We start from the raw sequence: 19880 nt of genomic DNA, 5'->3' as shown, positions 1-19880 counted from the left end.
TATCAAATTTCTCCCCTTGCCCTTTACCCAAATGGTCAGATATCTTACATACAATGGACAAGCATTTCCCCATCCCAGAGTGATATTTGATCTTTAGCTATCTAGTTTTTGCATACTATTCTCTAGAATATACTCCTGAACACTTCAGGGATTCAACTCAAATTCAAACTGAAATCCAGTCTCATAATTACTTTTCTACCACTTTTGAATAATATAGCAGAACTACTCTAAAACAATGAAATAACAAGTAATCAAACCCAACTAAATGGTAAAATTTGTAGTTTCAGTAGGATATGCACTTTCCCCTATGAGACTTATCTGCCAAATTCCAATCCTTTACATAATCCATCAACCCATGTCTCAAATATATTCTGAATACATGCCTGTTTAGAGATGTTCTATCTCATTTAGAGATGTTCTATCCTTTAATCACATTCTCTACAGTGTCTACAAGACAATGCGAAGGCACTTTGTGGACAACCAATTCTAATATATGTCCATAGTTGTGATAATCACTGTTTAGTTCCACACAGCCTCTGAAAGCAACATTAGCACAAGAACAAGAAAATTTATACTGTTTATGGGCATTGAAAGGCAAAAAGCCCCATGTGCATTGCCAAGCAATGCTGGCGTGGAGTGAAGGTCACAGCCATTGGCCTCTTGCATACTTTGAGGCGAGTTTGGAGAAGACACTTTCCTGTTTTCACACAATAGTGTCCCTATTCTAAAAGCATGGATTATACAGAACAGGCTTGTGGAGATGTAAATGGTAGAACTTGACTCCATAGATGAAATAAAAAGTGGACTGTGAGTCAGGTCTGACCTCACAACGTCAGTACCATACCTCTCTAATGAACTTGGGGCTGAACAGATGCAATTACCACCAACACAATTCCAACAGTTAGTACTTGCAGCAAAATTCTAAAGATAGTTATAACAGCAAAGGGCAGATCAATCTGCATATTAAAACCCTGGGTTTCAGAATGAGATGTTTGGCCATATAGTATAACAAGTAGAACACAATATCACTTGTGCTTAACCAAGCCTATTTAAAGGGTCACAGGACAGTAAACACTTTAGTGATGCGCGGGTCAGGTTTTTCTGCACGGCCTGCCCTCCCCCAGCTCCCGACTTCCGGGTTTCTTTTATAGACCCACGCAGATTGTTTTTTTTGTGTGTATATATAGTAATCATACATTAATATTGTCTGTTAAAAGGTGAGGGATTTTGTGCTCTTTAGTATAAACAGTTCGTTTTTTCCTGTTTAAGTCCTGAAAAAAAAAAAAGAAGTTGATGAATGTACCTTCATTATCTTCGGGTCAAGCTTTGACCAATGGGTAGGAGTAGAAATTTCTTTTGCATCACCATCTTTATCTTCTTCCTCCTAATGAAGACATATGATTAAATGGTTAAATCATCTGTAAAGAAATAAAATTGTGTCGCAGGGCCGTGCAAGTAGCAAGGTCGCAATTTCTCATTTTCTTCTCCTAAAACTTTTGTGAAGGCACAAGAACATACTAGTTCTTTCACTGACAACTAATCAAAGCCAGATCTGTGAAATAAAGGATGATGAATAAAATGAATACAATTAGGAAATACAAACACTGCTTGTCTACGATGACTTTCCAGTGTTCATATTCAAGCCTCTGTAATTATAGGCCCTCCCCCATGATAAATCCATTGCTGTCTACTTTGCACCCCATTAATGACCTAAAATCCAAACGGTTTTGAATTTTTTTGAAGTTATTATCTTATCAATTTTGGGATGAAACAGGTAAATGTATAAACATTTGCAAAGTGGTAAGACAGTGAGAAGGCCACATTTGTTTAAACAACTGCGCCAGCTTGCAGCAACTATTTCTATCACAAGATAAACAATCAAGTTTTAAAACCAGCGAATTAGAATTTTTAGCACCGCCACCCTTTTCCACTCCCCAAAGGCTGGTATTCACTAAACTGCAGACGACGCAAGGCATGTTCCCTTGAAGTATGTGTTTAATGTGTGCTGTGCTTTGTGCCTGTGTTCCTGTGCCTGTGTTCCTGTGCCTGCGAGAAGCGGGAATAGAAAAAGGGATTAGCGTTCAGTGCCTGTTCTCCATCAGCTTCCTTGCGATCACCCTGAAGCTTGTCGACCAGCTGCTGCTTGTATCCGCGGCACAGGTTTCCCCACTCTGAGCGGGTGGGAAGGCAATGCCAAACATCCGGGAAAAATAAAACCACTGTCTCCACATGAGCAGGAACCGTACGCCCCTTGTGGGTCTCCTCAGGGCGATGGTAGCGAATCTCTGCAAAACGGTACCTGTTGCAAGGGAAGAAGCACGTTGGAAAACCAAAATCTATAATGCATTTATTAAAAGAGCCTAGTTCTCTGGTAGCACATCAAGAACAGCTAGATGGTTATCTACAAAAAAAATTATAAAAATTGAAAAATAATAGAAAAAAATAAATACAATTATACAAGCCATTGTTTTTCTTCAGGTAAATCAAAGCATTGTTGTGACGTTACTGCAAAAATGAAAAAAGAATTACTGTGTAGCTACATGAATATCTGTGAGTGTATAGTATACATTTACAATTTAGCCCAGCATAATGCATATAAGAATCCAGACTGTTGTTTTTCAACAAAGCTTGAAATACCGTTAGAAAACACGGCGACAATTTTGTTTAATGTCAAATGCAAAGCAAGAGGTTTCTTCTTGACGATCCGTAGCTGGGTATGGAAGAAAAAAAAAAAAAAAAAACAGTCTTCAAAATATACATAACAGTTGACAAAAAGAAGAACCAATAAACGTTCCTTAGCAATAATTAGTGACGATAGTAAAAATACACTAGATTTGGCACCTACCGGAAATTCAGAACCCTCAAAAGTTATTATGAAGACAACTCTAGAGCCAGGAAGCAGAGAGAGTCACCACAGAAGTTAAGAAAATAGGATGCTACCCCGACCTTAGGACAAGTACTTACCACTGTGTGCACAAGCTCAGCTCAATGCCAGTCAGGGCCTTACAACAGCGGACAGCTGTCCTGATGAGTACAGAAGGGTCTTTATCTGGATTAGGTCCATCAAGGGAAGGAGACCAGTGTCCTCCTATTGCCATAGCCTCGTCTTTACCTTTCATTCCCACTAAAAACTAATCAGGAAACAGAGAAAAGTACACCAAAAGGAAAAAATGTTACACAAATTTTTCATTAACAATATCGCCTCTAAAGCATTCTATTTAAATGTACAGTTGTGTTCAGAATAAAAGCAGTATGTTTAAAAAAATAAAGCTCCAAATCCTTATGATAGCTTTTATTTCCATACACACAAATGCACTGGGAACACTGCCCCTTCTATTCCAAAGCAAAACATGAAGAGAAATTGATCACATTTGTGTTATACCTTTACAGATGGTGAAGAAAAGATTATTAGATATTAAAAGATATTAGGCTGTTCCAAAAAAATAGCAGCGTCTGCATTCTTCTTTACAAACTCAAACATTCACTGTATAAAGTGAAATATGTTTTGAGATTTTGCTTTCCTTTGAATTACTGAACTAATATTTAGTTGTATAAGCAGTGTTTTTGCACATCTGTGTTGCATGGAGTCCACAAACCTCTGGCATCTGTTACATTCCTCAACTCTTCCACATTTCTTTGTTTTGCCAGTCTGTTTGGGGTCATTGTCTTGTTAAAACATCCATTTCAAGGGCATTTCCTCTTCACCATAAGGCAACATGACCTCTTCAAGTATATTGATGTAGTGAAACTGATCCATGATCCCTGGTATGCGATAAATAGGCCCAACACCAGAGTATAAGAAACATCCCCATATCATGATGCTTGTTCCACCATGTTTCACTGTCTTCACACTGTACTGCGACTTGAATTCAGTGTTTGGGGGGTCGTCTGCGACCCCTAGACCGAACAATCTTGCTTTCATTAGTCCACAAAATGTTGCGCCATTTTTCTTTAGGCCAGTCGAAGTGTTCTAAATTCAAATTGTAACCTCTTCAGCACGTCATATTTTTCAACAATGGGACTTTGCAGGGGCTTCTTGCCAATAGCTTTACTTCATATAGGCGTCTTCTAATTGGAACAGTACTCACAGGTAACTTCCTGAAGCTGATCATTGACATGGAGTCTTTGCCATTTGGCTATTCTTCTATCCATTTGAATGGTTGTTTTCTTCCACGTCTTTCAGCTTTTGGTTGCCATTTTAAAGCATTTGAGATCATTTTAGCTGAGCAGCCAATCATCTGCATGTCTTTCACTCTCCAATAAACTTTTTAATCAAACTATGCTGTTCTTCTGAACAATGTCTGGAACAACCCAATTTCATAGAGAAATGCACTATAACCAGCATGCACAACATTTGCTGACTTCCTTCCTTAAATAAGGGCCATAATTGACATGTTTTTTCACAGAATGAATGACCTCACTAGCTGAACTCCACACTGCTATTATTTGGAACAATAATAAAATTGGCATCTAGTTCATGCCAGATTGCTTGCAGAGCCTCACATTCAGTGACTATTAACATAATACTCAGCTCATTAGTGGTCAGCACAGCTCTAAAATCTTACACAGTCATAAAGAAATATGCAGGAGGAAGGGGATCAGATAAGCACTCTCAGTAGACCTTTAAATATTAATACCTTTATTAATCTTGCAGGATGCTGAAATCCTTCCCGAACTTCTATAGGATCTTCAGCAAGAGCACACGATTTATGATACAACTCTTCCAAGGAAGGGCTTGCTAACAGCATTACCTGTTTCAAAATATATATTTTAAAGATGTGATGCATTTCTGTTGCCGTAGCAAATTAGTTTTGTTAGTCATAATACAAACCTTAACACTGTATGTATGATCAGCATCAGGGGGATCCACAATTGCAGTGTTTTTCTCCAGAGGATCGACTTCCTTATTCATAATATAAAAGTTGCTGTAATTGCCCAGCTGAAATGATCGTGAGATAGGAAATGCATCTACCCATGTGAACTGAGTATCAAAGAAATCGCTAGGAATGTAGAGATTCTGGTAACGTCGCCTTAGCTCCATTGTATCACATCCTGGGCTATCGGGTACAAATAAAAAAAGGAACACTTTGAGGGAGAGTAATTAGAAATTAGATGCTCCCCTGTTAATAAAAATATTTATTCATGTCGAGTTTTAAATTAAAAAAATTTTAACATTTTTTTTTATTCACAAAATAAATATTTGAGAACATTTTTGAAGGTCATACAGACAAAACATTACAAGAAACTACACATGCATGTGCACCGGGAGGTGAAGAAGCTTCACTTTCTGCTGTTCCAATGGTTTGTGTGCTTTGCATGAATAAATGGAACAATAGATAGTGGCCCCTCATTTGCTCTCACACTGTTAGGCCTGTGGACTGATCAGTTAAGAAAAGTGTAGAAGTTCAGAACGTGTATGGCTGCCTAGGCTAATATATTACAGTTCAGCACACTTCACAAATAAAACAGGAGCCAGAGGAGGAGTGTAATACTGAGGGAGAGGGACCTTTTAAGAGGAATTAAAGTCTGGATGCATTTATTATAGTGCTTGTGGAGGGGGGAAAGAAACTGCCTTCTGAAGGAAGAGATTTTAGTATTTCTTGGGAAGGTGTATTCAACTACCCTGTGCCATGCCTCCAAAGGAGTACAGGATTTCACCCCAGACATCTACACCCCCCAGACATGGAAATGTCATCCGATCACAGTGATACTTATTGTGTATAAAGGCTTGCGCTATTACTGTATGTTTTTTTTCCCAGTAATTCAGAAGTCTAGGCTAATCTGGCTAAAAATGAGCATGGTCTTCTCCTTCATTCAGACCCCAGTCAAAAGGGAATGGAAAAGTGAGGGGTTTGCTAGATTTGGACTATTGAATTTGCAACTTAAAAGATGAGGAAGATTCCGAAAAAAAACACAAATACAATAGAGTCATATCCACTTGCATGTGCTTTTGAAATACTGTTTCTGAGAATTCTGTGGAGCATTGTCCCTTCATCCTATGATAACATGCCCCAAAGTGTGCATGGCAAAACACACTTATGCATATGACTATGAAGATTTTCATTCATCCAGGCCATGGTATATCTAGTATAGGTAAATCTAAAAACAACTGGACTTGCTGAGTAATCAATGAAGACATTTCACTACTCATCCGAGCAGCTTCTTCAGTTCAACAGACTGGTGTGGGAAGTTCTCGGCATATGAACTCTTCCACTAATCCATTTACAATGGCACATTGTAACTCTTCTCTGTAGATTCTGTGTAGTTACTGTGATAGGATTATCCAATGTGTCATGCAACTCCTAGAAACAGGTGTTACTTGTGAGAGTTGCATGAATGGATGTGTGAAGTGTTCTGAAACCGCTGGGGTACAGATGTTAGAACAGCATTGTATGTAGCAGACAGGCGGTGTCGAACCTCTGTTCAGGGATGGTTTCTCCACCTTGACATGAATCGCCTCGTTCAAACCAGCGGTCTTCTTTATCCAAGATTTGGACCTTGCTATATTCAAAGGAGTGTCCCTTGACTTTTAGGTGTAGAAAGACAGCTGAGTTTTGCCCTGTAGAGTTTGCCCTCCTATGCTGAGCCATTCACTTGGAGATTAGTTGTTTTGTCTCCCCAATGTATAGATCTGTGCACTCCTCGCTACACTGGACTCCGTATACCACATTGCTTTGTTTTTCTTTTGGTGTTCGATCCTTTGGGTGTACCAGTTTTTGTCTCAGTGTGTTGCTAGGTTTGAAAAACACAGGGACATGGTGTTTGTTGAAAATCCTCCTGAGTTTCTCTGACACTCTAGCTACACATGGGATGACTTTGTTTCGCCTACTATGTGTCTCCGGGCGGTTATTTCTATTGGTGTTCCTGTTGGGCTTGGTTGCTGCTGTTTTGACAAAGGCCCAGTCTGGGTAGCCACGTGCTTTCAAAGCTCCTCTGAGATGTTTTTGCTCTTTGTCTTTGGACTCTGTATCAGTTGCCACACATTCCGCCCTGTGGTGCAGAGTTCTAATGACACCCAGTTTGTGTTCCAGCGGATGGTGGGAATCAAACAACAGATATTGATCCGTATGAGTGGATTTCCAATATACTTCAGTCTTCAAGTTACCCCCCCTCTTGGATGCATATCAAACATTCCAAAAAGGCAAGTTTGTTCTCGTGGACATCTTCCCTTGTGAACTTGATGTTATTGTCCACTAAGTGTTCTGTAAAGGACGCCACACCAGTCAGTTGAACTGAAGAAGCTGCTCGGACGAGTAGTGAAATGTCTTCTTTGATTACTCAGCAAGTCCAGTTGTTTTTAGATTTACCTATAGTAGATATACTATTAGGCATAATTTAAATCCTTGCAGAATGTCTCTTCCTCAGGCTTATGTGTGTAAAAATAAAGAAAATGTACAAATGAACATGGAACCACCACCCTGGCTTCACATATACTGATTGGAAAATCCTGCACCATTCAGAGTGAGCACCAGTATATTTGGAATCTGATCACCAGCAACCATCCAAGGATCCCTGCTCTTCTGCATACAAATGCATTGTTCTTATCTAAGGTGAACAACAAAACATCTACAACGCCTTAATTTAATTTTATATCTCTGTGACCACTATGCAAGGTATTCATTAAGACAGTCACATCTTTCACAAGCCTGCACACTCAATTAACTGTAATGGTTATAATAAAAAACTTACCAGTCTAAAGAGAACTTGGAAACTTGAACAGTGTATCGAGGTACAACCCTTCTTGGCCTCCTTGGTGACCTCTCTCTTTCTCGCCGTGGAGATCTTTCTCGTGATCTTTTCCTCTGAGGGGATCGATCGCGGGATCTATGTCTCTCTCTCTCTCTTTCACGACTAAAGGAGATAGGAGAAGGTTGATAAAAGGAGATTTTGTGTACACACCGTTAAATCTCTTTCTCTCGCTTGGGGGGACACAGGAACAATGGGGTATAGCTTGCACCACTAGGAGGCAGGACACAACAAAAAAAACAAACTAATCTCTCCTCCTCCTGCTTTACCCCAGCTCCCAGGCAGAGCCAGACCAGTTTGTACCAAAGCACAAAACAGGAGGTTACCAATAAACATGAAGCCTTAAATAACTATATACAATAAAGGAAGATGCAAAAGCGACCATGCAGATGATACTAAATAGGGCAGAACTATAGGTTCCATGCAGGATGCTGCCACTTTGTGAGTGATTTGTCTAAGTTGGAAAACTGAAGGATCTAGGCTTTTTTATAGATAACAAGTTGTCTAGTTCTGGGCAGTGTCATTCTGTGGCTACTAAAGCAAATAAAGTTCTGTCTTGCACAAAAAAGGGCATTAACTCAAGGGATGAAAACATAATTATGCCTCTTTATAGGTCCCTGGTGAGGCCTCATCTGGAGTATGCAGTGCAGTTTTGGACTCCAGTCCTTAAGAGGGATATAAATGAGCTGGAGAGAGTGCAGAGACTAAGTGCAACTAAATTGGTTAGAGGGATGGAAGACTTAAATTATGAGGGGAGACTGTCAAGGTTGGGGTTGTTTTCTCTGGAAAAAATGCTCTTGCGAGGGGACATGATTACAATTTACAAGTACATTAGAGGACATTATAGACAAATAGCAGGGGACCTTTTTACCCATAAAGTGGATCACCGTACCAGAGGCCACCCCTTTAGACTAGAAGAAAAGAACTTTCATTTGAAGCAATGTAGGGGGTTCTTCACAGTCAGGACAGTGAGGTTGTGGAACGCACTGCCGGGTGATGTTGTGATGGCTGATTCAGTTAATGCCTTTAAGAATGGCTTGGACGATTTTTTGGACAGACATAATATCAAAGGCTATTGTGATACAAAACTCTATAGTTAGTATAGATATGGGTATATAGAATTTTATTAAAAGTAGGGAGGGGTGTGTGTATGGATGCTGGGTTTTCATTTGGAGGGGTTGAACTTGATCGACTTTGTCTTTTTTCAACCCAATTTAACTATGTAACTATGTCTGAAGGAAAACTTGAAGGCCTCACCAGGGAGGGAAGTATTTGATTTAGGCCCCATGAATATATACAGGTGTTTTATATTGTTATAATATTTAAAAATCAAAATATATAAAAATATATTCCACACTGTACAATACACAGCTCTATACAATCAAAGATACAGATTACAAACAAAAATATAACTGATATAACAGGTAAAGAGGATCCTAATATATTTTAATGCACCTTCGGTCATCCTTCCGGCTTGAAATTAAATCTCCTCTATCACTTCTACTAGAAAATCGGGATGGCGGCTCAATTCTTCGCACAGGCTGTGGTTGTGACGAAATGCGAACAGGTATCTGTATTAATCCAGCTTTAACAGAAAAATGCAAAAGGAAAAATTAAATAAGAAATGTATAACATGCTCACAATAATGCTAAGTAAATCACAGCATTTATTTCAACACTCACTCGAGCATTAATCCTCCTGCAGTTTCTACATGCTAGGGAATTTTCTTTGATCGTTCTCTGTAGAACAGGAAATTACATGTTTGTAACGAATTTACCTTTCTGCTGTGGTTGTTGTATGAGAGGAGATGGTTGAGTCTGAAGCAAAGGGGTGAGTGTGGCAGCTGACATCTGAGCCTGAAAAAGAGTTTGTGCTTGAGGAGGTGGCTGAGTCTGAACCGCATAGGCAGTAGGTTGTGCAACAGGTTGCATGACAGCAGGAGGATTATTTATCATTGGCTGAACTGGAGCTGGATTCTATAGCACAAAAGCATGAAATTTAAGACAGGAAACTGAAAGCAATTAAAAAAAAATAATTATGTTGGAATAATGCAAGTGAATTGCAATCAAAAACAAACTATGCAATTTGACTAGGGATGTAACTGCACCCAGTAGCATCAATCAATAACAAAATGGTCAGCAGTTGACTCCTGCAGCTAGCTTTCCCATCTGTATACAATCACAATAGTGAATTATAAACACCACCCAGTGTCAAATCAAAATGTCAGAATTGCTGCACATCTAAAAAAAATAAATCATGAAAATCAATAGCTAGATAGCATGCATATTACTTATTACTAGGTGTTTACTGCACAATATTTCAGTCAGGAAGTAAAGCAGTAACCCATATCTATGTGTCCCATAATTAAATACCTGGTTTGGAAGAGTCTGGATCCTCTGCGCATTCCATTTGAATGGCATATTGGGATTGTAAGTGGCTTCCACCAACACCCGGTCACCAGCTTGGGGTGACTTTCCTTTAACAGCTCTGCGAAAACAAAATGATTTACTGTCTTTACAAGCAGGTAAATATAATATATTAGAGCTAAAGCTTCTGCTTGTGCCTCAGTTGCCAACAACAGGAAATTCAAAACTCTGTATTATAAAATATATGCAATTACTCCCCAGGTACCATATAGTTATAGTGAAGCGATCCATATTTTTTTACATAAAAGAAATGAAGTATTAGAATTTGGACTAATCCAAATTCTGCTAGAAATGCTGACATCTGACTGGATCTCAAACTTAATACAAGATTTGGTACATTCCGGGTATGACAATGCACCTCTTTTTATTGCTAGTTCAACCTCTACTCTTTTAGGAAAGCATTAGATGGTGAAACATTGTTGATGGTATTTGCTTCAATTCAGCCATAAGAACATTAGTGAAGGTGGGCAGATTTATCAGCCTGGATCACAGTTGGCTTGTTCAAATGGGTTGAAATGAGCGCTCTGTGCAGGTCAATTGAGTTATCCATTCCCATCTTAGTAAATTAATTCTGTGCATGGGGTCTAATTAGGTTCGCTGGTTGTCTGTGTAGTGGACATCCCATCACAAATAGAGATATATTTGGTTCCTTAAATGTGACCTTTCAAAACGCAATGAAATCATATATAGAATATCTTACGTAAGTTGAAAAAATACATCTTCATCCACAAATCCAAATGTCTCATTGAGCTTGGAAACAACCCCTGTGAATACTCTTTGCTTCTGAGGCTGAGTCTGCTGCTGACTTGACCTTGGTGTTGGATATGAAACTGTTATCTGGGCAGCCTGTTGGGGAGTGGACAGGGCAAGGCTTGTGGGCAAAGCTACAGCTGGCTGCAAAAAATGAAAAAAAAAAAAGCACAGTTAGCAATAAGCTTATGTTTAATTACAACTACATATTTGTAATTGCTGACAATATAATGCATTTACACTTACCTGAGTTAATATTGCCTGCTGTGGTTGCTGCAGCTAGAGGAGGTAAAAGGAGATAAGGAAATTATCAGAATACATTTTAAACCAGGCGTCCCCAACCGCAGGACAGCGGACAGTCTTGAACCGAATTGGACGCTGCACTCCAGAATTGGACAACAGCGCTACTGAATTGGGCGCTGACCCATCCCGACCCCCTCCCCCGGTCCACAGGCCAAAAAAGGTTGGGGACTGCTGTTTTAAACCATCGGCACAATTCAGTCAATATCAATCAATATTTATTATTAGGAACTTTGCTTTACCATACTTAGAACAGAATATTGAAAACTTAGAACAGATTATGCTGCCTTTGTACAAGCCCATGCCGCTTTTCAATTTGTGAAACACTTATCACCAGAAATAAAAAATCTTGAAGCGTCCAGCAGGGCTTCTGTCAAATTAACATCAGGCAATACACCTTCTGTGTGAATCAGCAATAGTCCACAACAAGTATCACTTAAAGACAGCAACAATGTCAAGACGTTAACAAAATATCTCCATCAGCACTTCCCAGCAACCAAGAACTCTGCTTGTTCTGCAAAAAGTCGCTAGATGCTCCATGGCGTTCCCTAACTTAGATATGGCTAAATTAGGCTGTGAGACCCTGGGATGAACAAGTGTAAACAGACATATACACAGACCCTTAAGTAGTCAGTTCCTAAGCAGAGGAAGAAAATGTCTGTTTACTGGAAATTGATATAAACTTTAAAAGGCTTTAAATACAGAGTCATGAAAATATTTAAATGTATTTATAAAAACAATATCCACGAAATCACAAACATGCAATTTTCTACAGACCTGCTGTGGCACACTGTATATAGTCTGCTGGGGCTGGGCATACTGCTGAAAATATAGCAAAATGTATTGCTTTGAGTCAAATTAAAAACATAAAAGCAAACAAATAATTTAATGTCCATCAAGTGCAATGGTTAACGTAGACTTAATATATCTCTGATTGTATCATGATTAAGCACTTTCTTGGCAGATTTTTTCATCCACCCCCATAAACACATTTATTGAACTTATATGAGGAAATGATTTTACCTGCTGAAGAGCAGCAGCGGCAGCTGCTGCCTGTTGCTGTAATGCTGCCGTCTGGTTTAGCTGATAGTTTGCTGGAGAAGAAGAGGTGAGGCCAGCTGCTGCAAGTGCAGACTGTTGGGTATAAATGGAGGGGGATGCCCCAAACATTGATGGCTGCTGAACAGCAAGAGGAGCTGAGAACAGAGTACAAATCATGAGGTTTCCATCACAACTAAAACAAAACTATATATGACAATTTGTGAAGAAGCAGGAGGACCAGTTTATTGTAGTATACAAATATATTGCAGAAATCAGCTGCACAGTAAAGCAATAAATATTAGTTTTTATATTATAGTGTACCATTAAGTGTATAATCAGGAGATTTTGTGTACTCACGGTTAAAACTCTCTCTTCAGTCGCTTGGGGGGGGACACAGGGACAGTGGGGTATAGCTGGCACCACTAGGAGGCAAGACACAATAAAAAAATAGAAACTTGATCCCTCCTGCTATACCCCTCCTCTGTAGGCAGAGACACTCAGTTCGTACCAAAGGAGAAACAGGAGATTATTAATAATGAACAGAAAAACTGATAACTAATTACAAGAAGAACAGATGGTTGAGTCAACCAAGTCTGAAGCCAAGAGAAGGACTCTATCCAGGGAGGGAAGCCCTGTGTCCCCCAAGCGACTGAAGAGAAAGAGATTTAACGGTGAGTACACAAAATCTCCTTGGGGGACACAGGGACAGTGGGGACGTACCAAAGCTGTCCCCTGAATCAAGGGCGGGAAGTAGAGGCCTACGTGATACCTTCCTGCTGTAGCGCCGGTGTCAGATGCCGCAAAGGTGCCAAACTGGTAAAATTTGGCAAAAAGTATGGACTGAAGTCAACGTTGCAGCCTTGCACAATTGTTTCACTGAGGCTTGGTTTCGAAAGTCGTTGTGGAAGGTCAACAGAGAAGACCTACATGAGAGGGCAGAGATCTCTGATACTCTCCGTGCTGAGGCAATAGCCAGCAGAAAAACAGTTTTCCATGTGAGCCACTGAAGTTGAATAGAATCCATGGGCTCAAGGGAGCGTGTTGCAGGGCACGTAGGACTAGGGTTAAGTCCCAATTGGGCACTGGTGAACCTTTCTGGGAGTTTTATGTGGGCCACTCCCTGAAGAAAAATCTTAACATCGGGAGCAAGGCGAGAAGTCTGGAAAGTGCCGAGAACAGGATAGAAAGTGCAGAGAACTGAGATTTCAGCGACCCAAGGGACATGTCCAAGGACAGTCCCTCCTGTATAAAGGCCAGAAGGTGTGGAGTGGAAAACTTCAGTGAATTGAAACCATTACGTTGACAGCACCGATAATAAGTGGACCAGGCTCGATGGTAAGTCTTGGTGGAGACCAGTTTGTGGGCTGCATGCATGGTAGAATGACAGCGTCAGAGAACGCCTTCCGTCTCAGGATCGCAGTTTCAGTAGATACGCCATCAAATTGAGCTTGGCAGGACAAAGGTGAAGGTTTGGACCCTGAGAGAGAAGGTCTGGGATGAGAGGCAGGTTCCTCTACTGAGAGATGTACTAGATCCGAGACCCAGGATCGATGGGGCCATCTTGGAGCTATGAGGATGAGAGTAGAGTGTTCTCTCTGAAGCTTCTTGATCGTTCTTGGAATGAGAAGGGTCCCTGGACCTTACAAAGAAGAGAGGAACTTTTCGATTGTGACGTGATCGACCTCTGGCGTCCCCCATCTTTGAGTTATCTTGTGAAAGATGTCGTCCTTTAGAGAACACTCGCCGGGATCTAGGCATTGTCTTCTGAGAATCTGCCAGTTTAAGAGACTTGGAATGAAGATGGCTGACAGGCGAGTCAGATTGCCTATATCTTGAGAAGGTTGATGTGAAGACGTAGTTCCAATAGAGACCAGCGAGTTGGCGGACCGTCCAGCACTGCTGCCCACCCGGAGATGCTTGCATCTGTGGTGAGCAGTCACCATTGTGTATCCCCTAGGGGTCTGCCCCTGGTCAGGTGACTGGTTTGCATCCACCAGAGAAGAGAGACTCAAGTCCTGTGGGATAGACGAAATTCCAGGAGAAGGGATTTGCGCCTCTAGGCCGCAAGAATATTCCACTGAAGCTCCCTGAGGTGATGCTGGGCGAAGGGAACGGCTTCTATCATTGAAATCGTGACTCCCAACACCTTCATGTAGAATCTCGCAGTGTGGGATGACTTTGAGAGGAGAGACCACACGAGGGTCCGTAGATGCTAGACCTTGTCGGTGGGACATTGTGTGTCTGGGTGTTGAACTGCATCCTGAGGAAGACCATGCATTTGCTCGGGGTTAATGAGGACTTGTCCAGGTTGATGAACCAACCCAACTCCTGTAACCGAACCATAGTGAAGTGCAACGCCTGCTGGGCCTCTGTGAAGGAAGGTGCCTTGATCAGGAGATCGTCCAGAAAAAGGAGTTATGGAGATCCACCTGGTGCGGATTAGAGCAGTGGCTACCGACATAATCTTGGTAAAGACACGAGGGGCCAAAGTCAGGCCAAAGGAAAGGGCCTGGAATTGGAAGTGGAGATTTTGGAAGGCAAATCGCAAAAATCTCTGATGGGGACGGAAAATTGGGACATGAAGGTAGGCATCCTTTATGTCCAGAGAAATGACGTGATGGGTCCCCATGGGAGGCTTGGCTTACCTGAGGGTGGAGTTCTGAAGTTTCCGTAACAGCCTAAGGTGGCTTGCACGTGGAACACAGAGGGTTCTTGTGACCAGATGGCAGGCGTTTGCGGCATTTGGCACAAGCTAAATACTTAACCGATGCAGTAGTTGATGGCCTGGATCACCTGTACCTTCAGACATGGTGTACACAAGCTGTTCCTGTAAGAGAGGAATTAAGTTAAAAACCCCACTGTGTCAGAAGTACTGTCCTGTTCTAAGAAAAAACAGGGGGGGGGCTGCGCTGCAGAGAAGCTGGGGAAGAGCTCTGCCCAGCATGGTGAGTCTGCTAGTAATGGAGACTGGAGCGACGACGGAAGAGAAACCTCCTCCAGAATCAATGGGAAGTAGCTGCCTGGGCGCGCAATGAAGAGTGCGAAGAGTGGCCCCTCCCCTAGCAGTGACTTATGGTGCCGACGCACGCCTTCGAAAAATGGCGCCTAAGGCACCGGCGCACACTTCAGGGTTGTGCACCGCGTGCGCATACAGTAAGCGCAAAATCTGACCAATGCCAATGCTTCCACAGGTGGAGTGAAAGACAGCCCAGGTGAAGTCGCTTGTAAAATAGTGGTGCTCAACCGGTGCTAAGCCCACAATAACTCTCTTGCGCTGCTGACAGTGAGGACAGTAGGAAACATAAGTGCCATTCCCATTGCCAGCCTTTGTGTTTGGTGGAGGCTGATGAACATACTGCCTGGGTCTGACCTAGTGACCTGCAGATTGCAACAAAGTCTCCTATACTGCTGTGCTATAAAGGCAGATGGTTTGTGCAGGGGGGGGAGGGGGGCTCAGAGAGTGAATAGGCTGCTATTAAGGATATATGCTAACCTTAAATGAGCCACGGCAGGAGTTCCCAGACTGTAGTGTAGGGATCCTTGGGGCATATAAGGAGGATTGAGCAACAGGATGAACCTGGCTATACCTCAGCCCTGTGTCCCGGCCAGCGCATCCTCTCTCTGTATGTCAGAGGGAGGGAATCAATGCTGGATGGTCAGTGCACAGCACAAGAGACCCCGGTGACATCCTGAAGTAATGGATCAGACTACTCAGTGTAGCTGTCCAGCTCCATATAATGTGAAGGAATTGTAATGAAATAAAAAGAAGAGCAAAATAGTTAGTAAAATACTCCTGAATGCAGGAGACAGTCCTAACCTCCTGAGGACACAACAAAACTGGGTGTCTTTGCCTACAGAGGAGGGGTAAAGCAGGAGGAGAAGGGATCAAGTTTCTATTTTTTTTATTGTGTCCTGCCTCCTAGTGGTTCCAGCTATACCCACTGTCCCTGTGTCCCCCAAGCAGACCTGGAGAAAAGGCACATTCCTTATAATGTGCAACCAACTTTCCTTGGCTGTTATTATTTGCACAGGCTTCCACATTGCTTGATTCAGCTGAGGCTTTTTTTTTTTTTAAAGCGGATAAAGACCAGTACATGGAGTGTGTGTGGTCTATGATTTCCTTTTTCTCTGTTATAATAAAACAGTGCCTTGTACTTCATCCACACCAAGATATAATTAATCCTTATTGGAAGCAAAACCAGCCTTTGAGTTTATTTAACATTTACATGATTAACTAGTTCTAGTAGACAAGGTATGAATTGTCTACAGAAAGATACATTATCCGGAAAATCCAGGTCCCGAGCATTCCGGATAACTGATCCCATACCTGTATTCGTCTATATTTAATGGTCTACAAAGAAGCCGAAAAAGTACTGTAATGCTCATATAAGAAAAACTAACAGATGTACTACAATTCACAATTTGAAATCAAAACGCATCAGTTAATAGTGCTACTCCAGCAGAATCCTGCACTGAAATCCATTTCCCAAAAGAGCAAACAGATTTTTTTTATATTCAATTTTGAAATCTGACATGGGGCTAGACATTTTGTCAATTTCCCAGCTGCCCCTGCACTTTAGGAGAGAAATACTTTCTGGCAGGCTGCTGTTTTTCCTTCTCAATGTTACTGAATGTGTCTCAGTGAGACATGGGTTTTTACTATTGAGTGTTGTTCTTAGATCTACCAGGCAGCTGTTATCTTGTGTTAGGGAGCTGCTATCTGGTTACCTTCCCATTGTTCTGTTGTTTGGCTGCTGGGGGGAAAAGGGAAGGGGGTGATATCACTCCAACTTGCAGTACAGCAGTAAAGAGTGATTGAAGTTTATCAGAGCACAAGTCACATGACTTGGAAATTGACAATATGTCTAGCCCCATGTTAGATTTCAAAATTGAATATAAAAAAATCTGTTTGCTCTTTTGAGAAATGGATTTCAGTGTACAATTCTGCTGGAGCAGCACTATTAACCGATTCATTTTGAAATTTGTTTTTTTCCATGACAGTATCCCTTTAATATACAGTCATCCTGAGAGAGTTCTCCTCGGATTTCAGGATACCAAACCACAGCAAAAAATCAAGAACAAGAAATAACAGCATATAAATTTACCTGGCTGTGACACAGCAGCTGCTGTAAACTGGGTGGCCCATGGCGGGGGATTCTTCTGTCTACCAAACTGAGCCATGGAGGTTGGATGGTCAGCAGTTTGGGACTGCTTTTATAGATATGACCTGTTAAAATAGTGCATACATCTAGGCATTTATTGGCAACACACACATGTTAAGTTGCTGAATGAATACACATACTCCTTAGCTAAGCACTGGGTTAGTGATGCTGTTTATGAAAAAAAAGGCTTGAAATAATATAAGCCTAAATTATGTATTGGCTCTCTGTGATATTATTAATACAAGCAACCAGTAAGGTCAACTAAGTGCCCAGTAATAGCCCTGATGTAACTGTGGGCTTGACCAGTTGAAAGCAACAAGTAAACTAAATAATAATGTTACAGCTAAAGTAGAAACAACATTGTAACTTGACTCATACCATATACAGAAATGCCACAAATATATAAAGCATAGATGTCCTCTGGTACTTAATATAGTCCAGCTGCATCATTAAAGTAATTAGTAACATTTTCATTTTAGCTATTTGGCTATTTAGCCACAAGAGGAAAATATAACTCTTTGCAATTAGCTGTAGATATGTTGTCAGTGGCCTCTGGAATAATAAATCTGGCTGAGTAACAACACACCAGACTATATGCAGAATGGAGACTATATATGCCACTGGATGCCCTCGGGTTGGGAAGGGTTAAAAGCAATAGCTTAGTTAGTAAAATTATCTTAGTTGTTCCAGTGCTGTTAGTAATGTGCGGGTCAGGAAAAAACTCAGCCCACAGCTGACCCTAACCAGCAAAACCTTATTAAAAAAAAACGGACCCCCTTACCCCACATAGACCTAACCTCCCTCCTCCACCCCAGCCTAGCTGCTACCGCAGACAAATTCAGGGATCGGAGTTCACAGCAGCCATCTTCTGGGTCTTCTTACGGCGCTACAGCAATTTACATCCATTTCGGCGCATGCGCAGTTATCGCCGACCGGGAAATTGCTCCGACTGCACATACGCTGCTCTGCCGTTCTCATTCTCAGATTACTGAAGACCTGGAAGATGGCTGCAGTGAACTCGGATCCCTGAATCTGCACAGAGGGGTAAGTAAAAAGTTAGGGGCATTTGCCTGGGCTAGCAGCTAGGCTGGAGGAAGAGGAGGGGGTCTATGTGGGGTGGAAGGTTTCTCCTTTAAAGGGGGTCTGTCATGATTTTTATCATGTAGTTTTTATTTCTAAATTACACTGTTTACACTGCAAATAGTTCACTCTACCATATAAAATGTCATTCCTGAACCAGTAAGTGTATTTTTTAGTTGTAATATTGGTGTGTAGGTGCATCTCAGGTCATTTTGCCTGGTCATGTGCTTTCAGAAAGAGCCAGCACTTTAGGATGGAACTGCTTTCTGGCAGGCTGTTGTTTCTCTTACTCAATGTAACTGAATGTGTCTCAGTGGAACCTGGATTTACTATTGAGTGCTGTTCTTATATCTACCAGGATGCTGTTATCTTGTGTTAAGGAGCTGCTATCTGGTTACCTTCCCATTGTTCTGTTGTTAGGCTGCTGGGGGTGAAAAGAGGGGGGGGGGGGTTGATATCACTTCAACTTGCAGTACAGCAGTAAAGAGTGACTGAAATTTAACAGAACACAAGTCACTGGGAGCAGCTGGGAACTGACAATATGTCTAGCCCCATGTCAGATTACAAAATGAAATATAAAAAAAAAAATCTGTTCTTTTGAGAAATGGATTTCAGTGCAGAATTCTGCACGACCAGCACTATTAACGGAGGTGTTTTGAAAAGAAAAAAAATGTTCCCATGACAGTATCCTTTTAAACATCTCTGACGTATGGCTTTTGCAATGCCAATACAATATCAGAGTAGTCTAGAAAGACTTCAATGAAATCCTCTCTGTAGATTGCCCAAAATAGCCTTCTTTATAAAAGAGAGGCTAGAATGAATGGTTTAAAGGACATCAGATTACAATTTACAAGACGATTGAGCTGCCCCATGGGCCAGCAGTGCTGATCAGACCACAGTGCCTGCAGCCAGGAGTCCTGGGCCCATCTCAGTGCCTGTAGCCAGGAGTCCTGGGCCTGTCTCAGTCCCTGCAGCCAGGGTTCGAGTGCACAGTTAAGTATCAGTGCCCATCTCACTGCAAGGCTTTGTCCCAGAAACAAAACATTGTATTGAACAGCAGACACATACTCCCTCCCTTGATCCCCGCATTTTCCTCTCACAGCAGCACCTACCTTTAGCAATCCCTTCCTTGCGCAATGTTGCCTCTCTCTGACATTTAAACTTTCTGACGCCACAATTCTGTGTAACATTCAAACGCTCTGCTCCTTCCTCTGGATGGGCCGCAAAAGCTCCATATTGATACTTTGAGGAAGTCGTGACATGTAGAGGGAGGGATAGAATGATGTCATGTGGGGGCGTGTCTACACGCTGATCTCCCTCTTGACTCACCACGTGACAACCCAGCGATGGAAACAAACGAGTTGTGCGTGCGTGG

The 19880-nt window shown here is 41.6% G+C and overlaps 1 protein-coding gene across 4 annotated transcripts in view; it reads right to left on the bottom strand.

The window, feature by feature from the left end:
- The window catches only part of ccar1.S (cell division cycle and apoptosis regulator 1 S homeolog), a 32980-nt gene extending 13100 nt beyond the window's left edge, over positions 1 to 19880 (bottom strand). The window contains exons 1-15 of one of the 4 annotated variants that reach the window (XM_041570990.1): positions 19618 to 19880; positions 17369 to 17490; positions 12246 to 12418; positions 12000 to 12044; positions 11169 to 11201; positions 10873 to 11066; positions 10119 to 10233; positions 9524 to 9722; positions 9202 to 9331; positions 7690 to 7851; positions 4832 to 5057; positions 4638 to 4751; positions 2965 to 3131; positions 2089 to 2299; positions 1304 to 1384 (exon numbers count right to left, since the gene is read on the bottom strand). In XM_041570990.1, coding sequence (XP_041426924.1) covers positions 1304 to 1384; positions 2089 to 2299; positions 2965 to 3131; positions 4638 to 4751; positions 4832 to 5057; positions 7690 to 7851; positions 9202 to 9331; positions 9524 to 9722; positions 10119 to 10233; positions 10873 to 11066; positions 11169 to 11201; positions 12000 to 12044; positions 12246 to 12418; positions 17369 to 17444 — 1926 coding nt within the window. In that variant the 5' untranslated portion in view covers positions 17445 to 17490; positions 19618 to 19880. The remainder of the gene's footprint in view (positions 1 to 1303; positions 1385 to 2088; positions 2300 to 2964; positions 3132 to 4637; positions 4752 to 4831; positions 5058 to 7689; positions 7852 to 9201; positions 9332 to 9523; positions 9723 to 10118; positions 10234 to 10872; positions 11067 to 11168; positions 11202 to 11999; positions 12045 to 12245; positions 12419 to 17368; positions 17491 to 19617) is intronic. The other 3 variants (XM_041570991.1, XM_041570989.1, XM_041570988.1) reach the window with 3 other exon arrangements.

The sequence above is a fragment of the Xenopus laevis genome, chromosome 7S, assembly GCF_017654675.1.
Source record: "Xenopus laevis strain J_2021 chromosome 7S, Xenopus_laevis_v10.1, whole genome shotgun sequence".
NCBI classification, from domain to species: domain Eukaryota; kingdom Metazoa; phylum Chordata; class Amphibia; order Anura; family Pipidae; genus Xenopus; species Xenopus laevis.
Note: the sequence above shows the minus strand (reverse complement) of the source record. Positions and strands in the feature narration are given on the sequence as shown.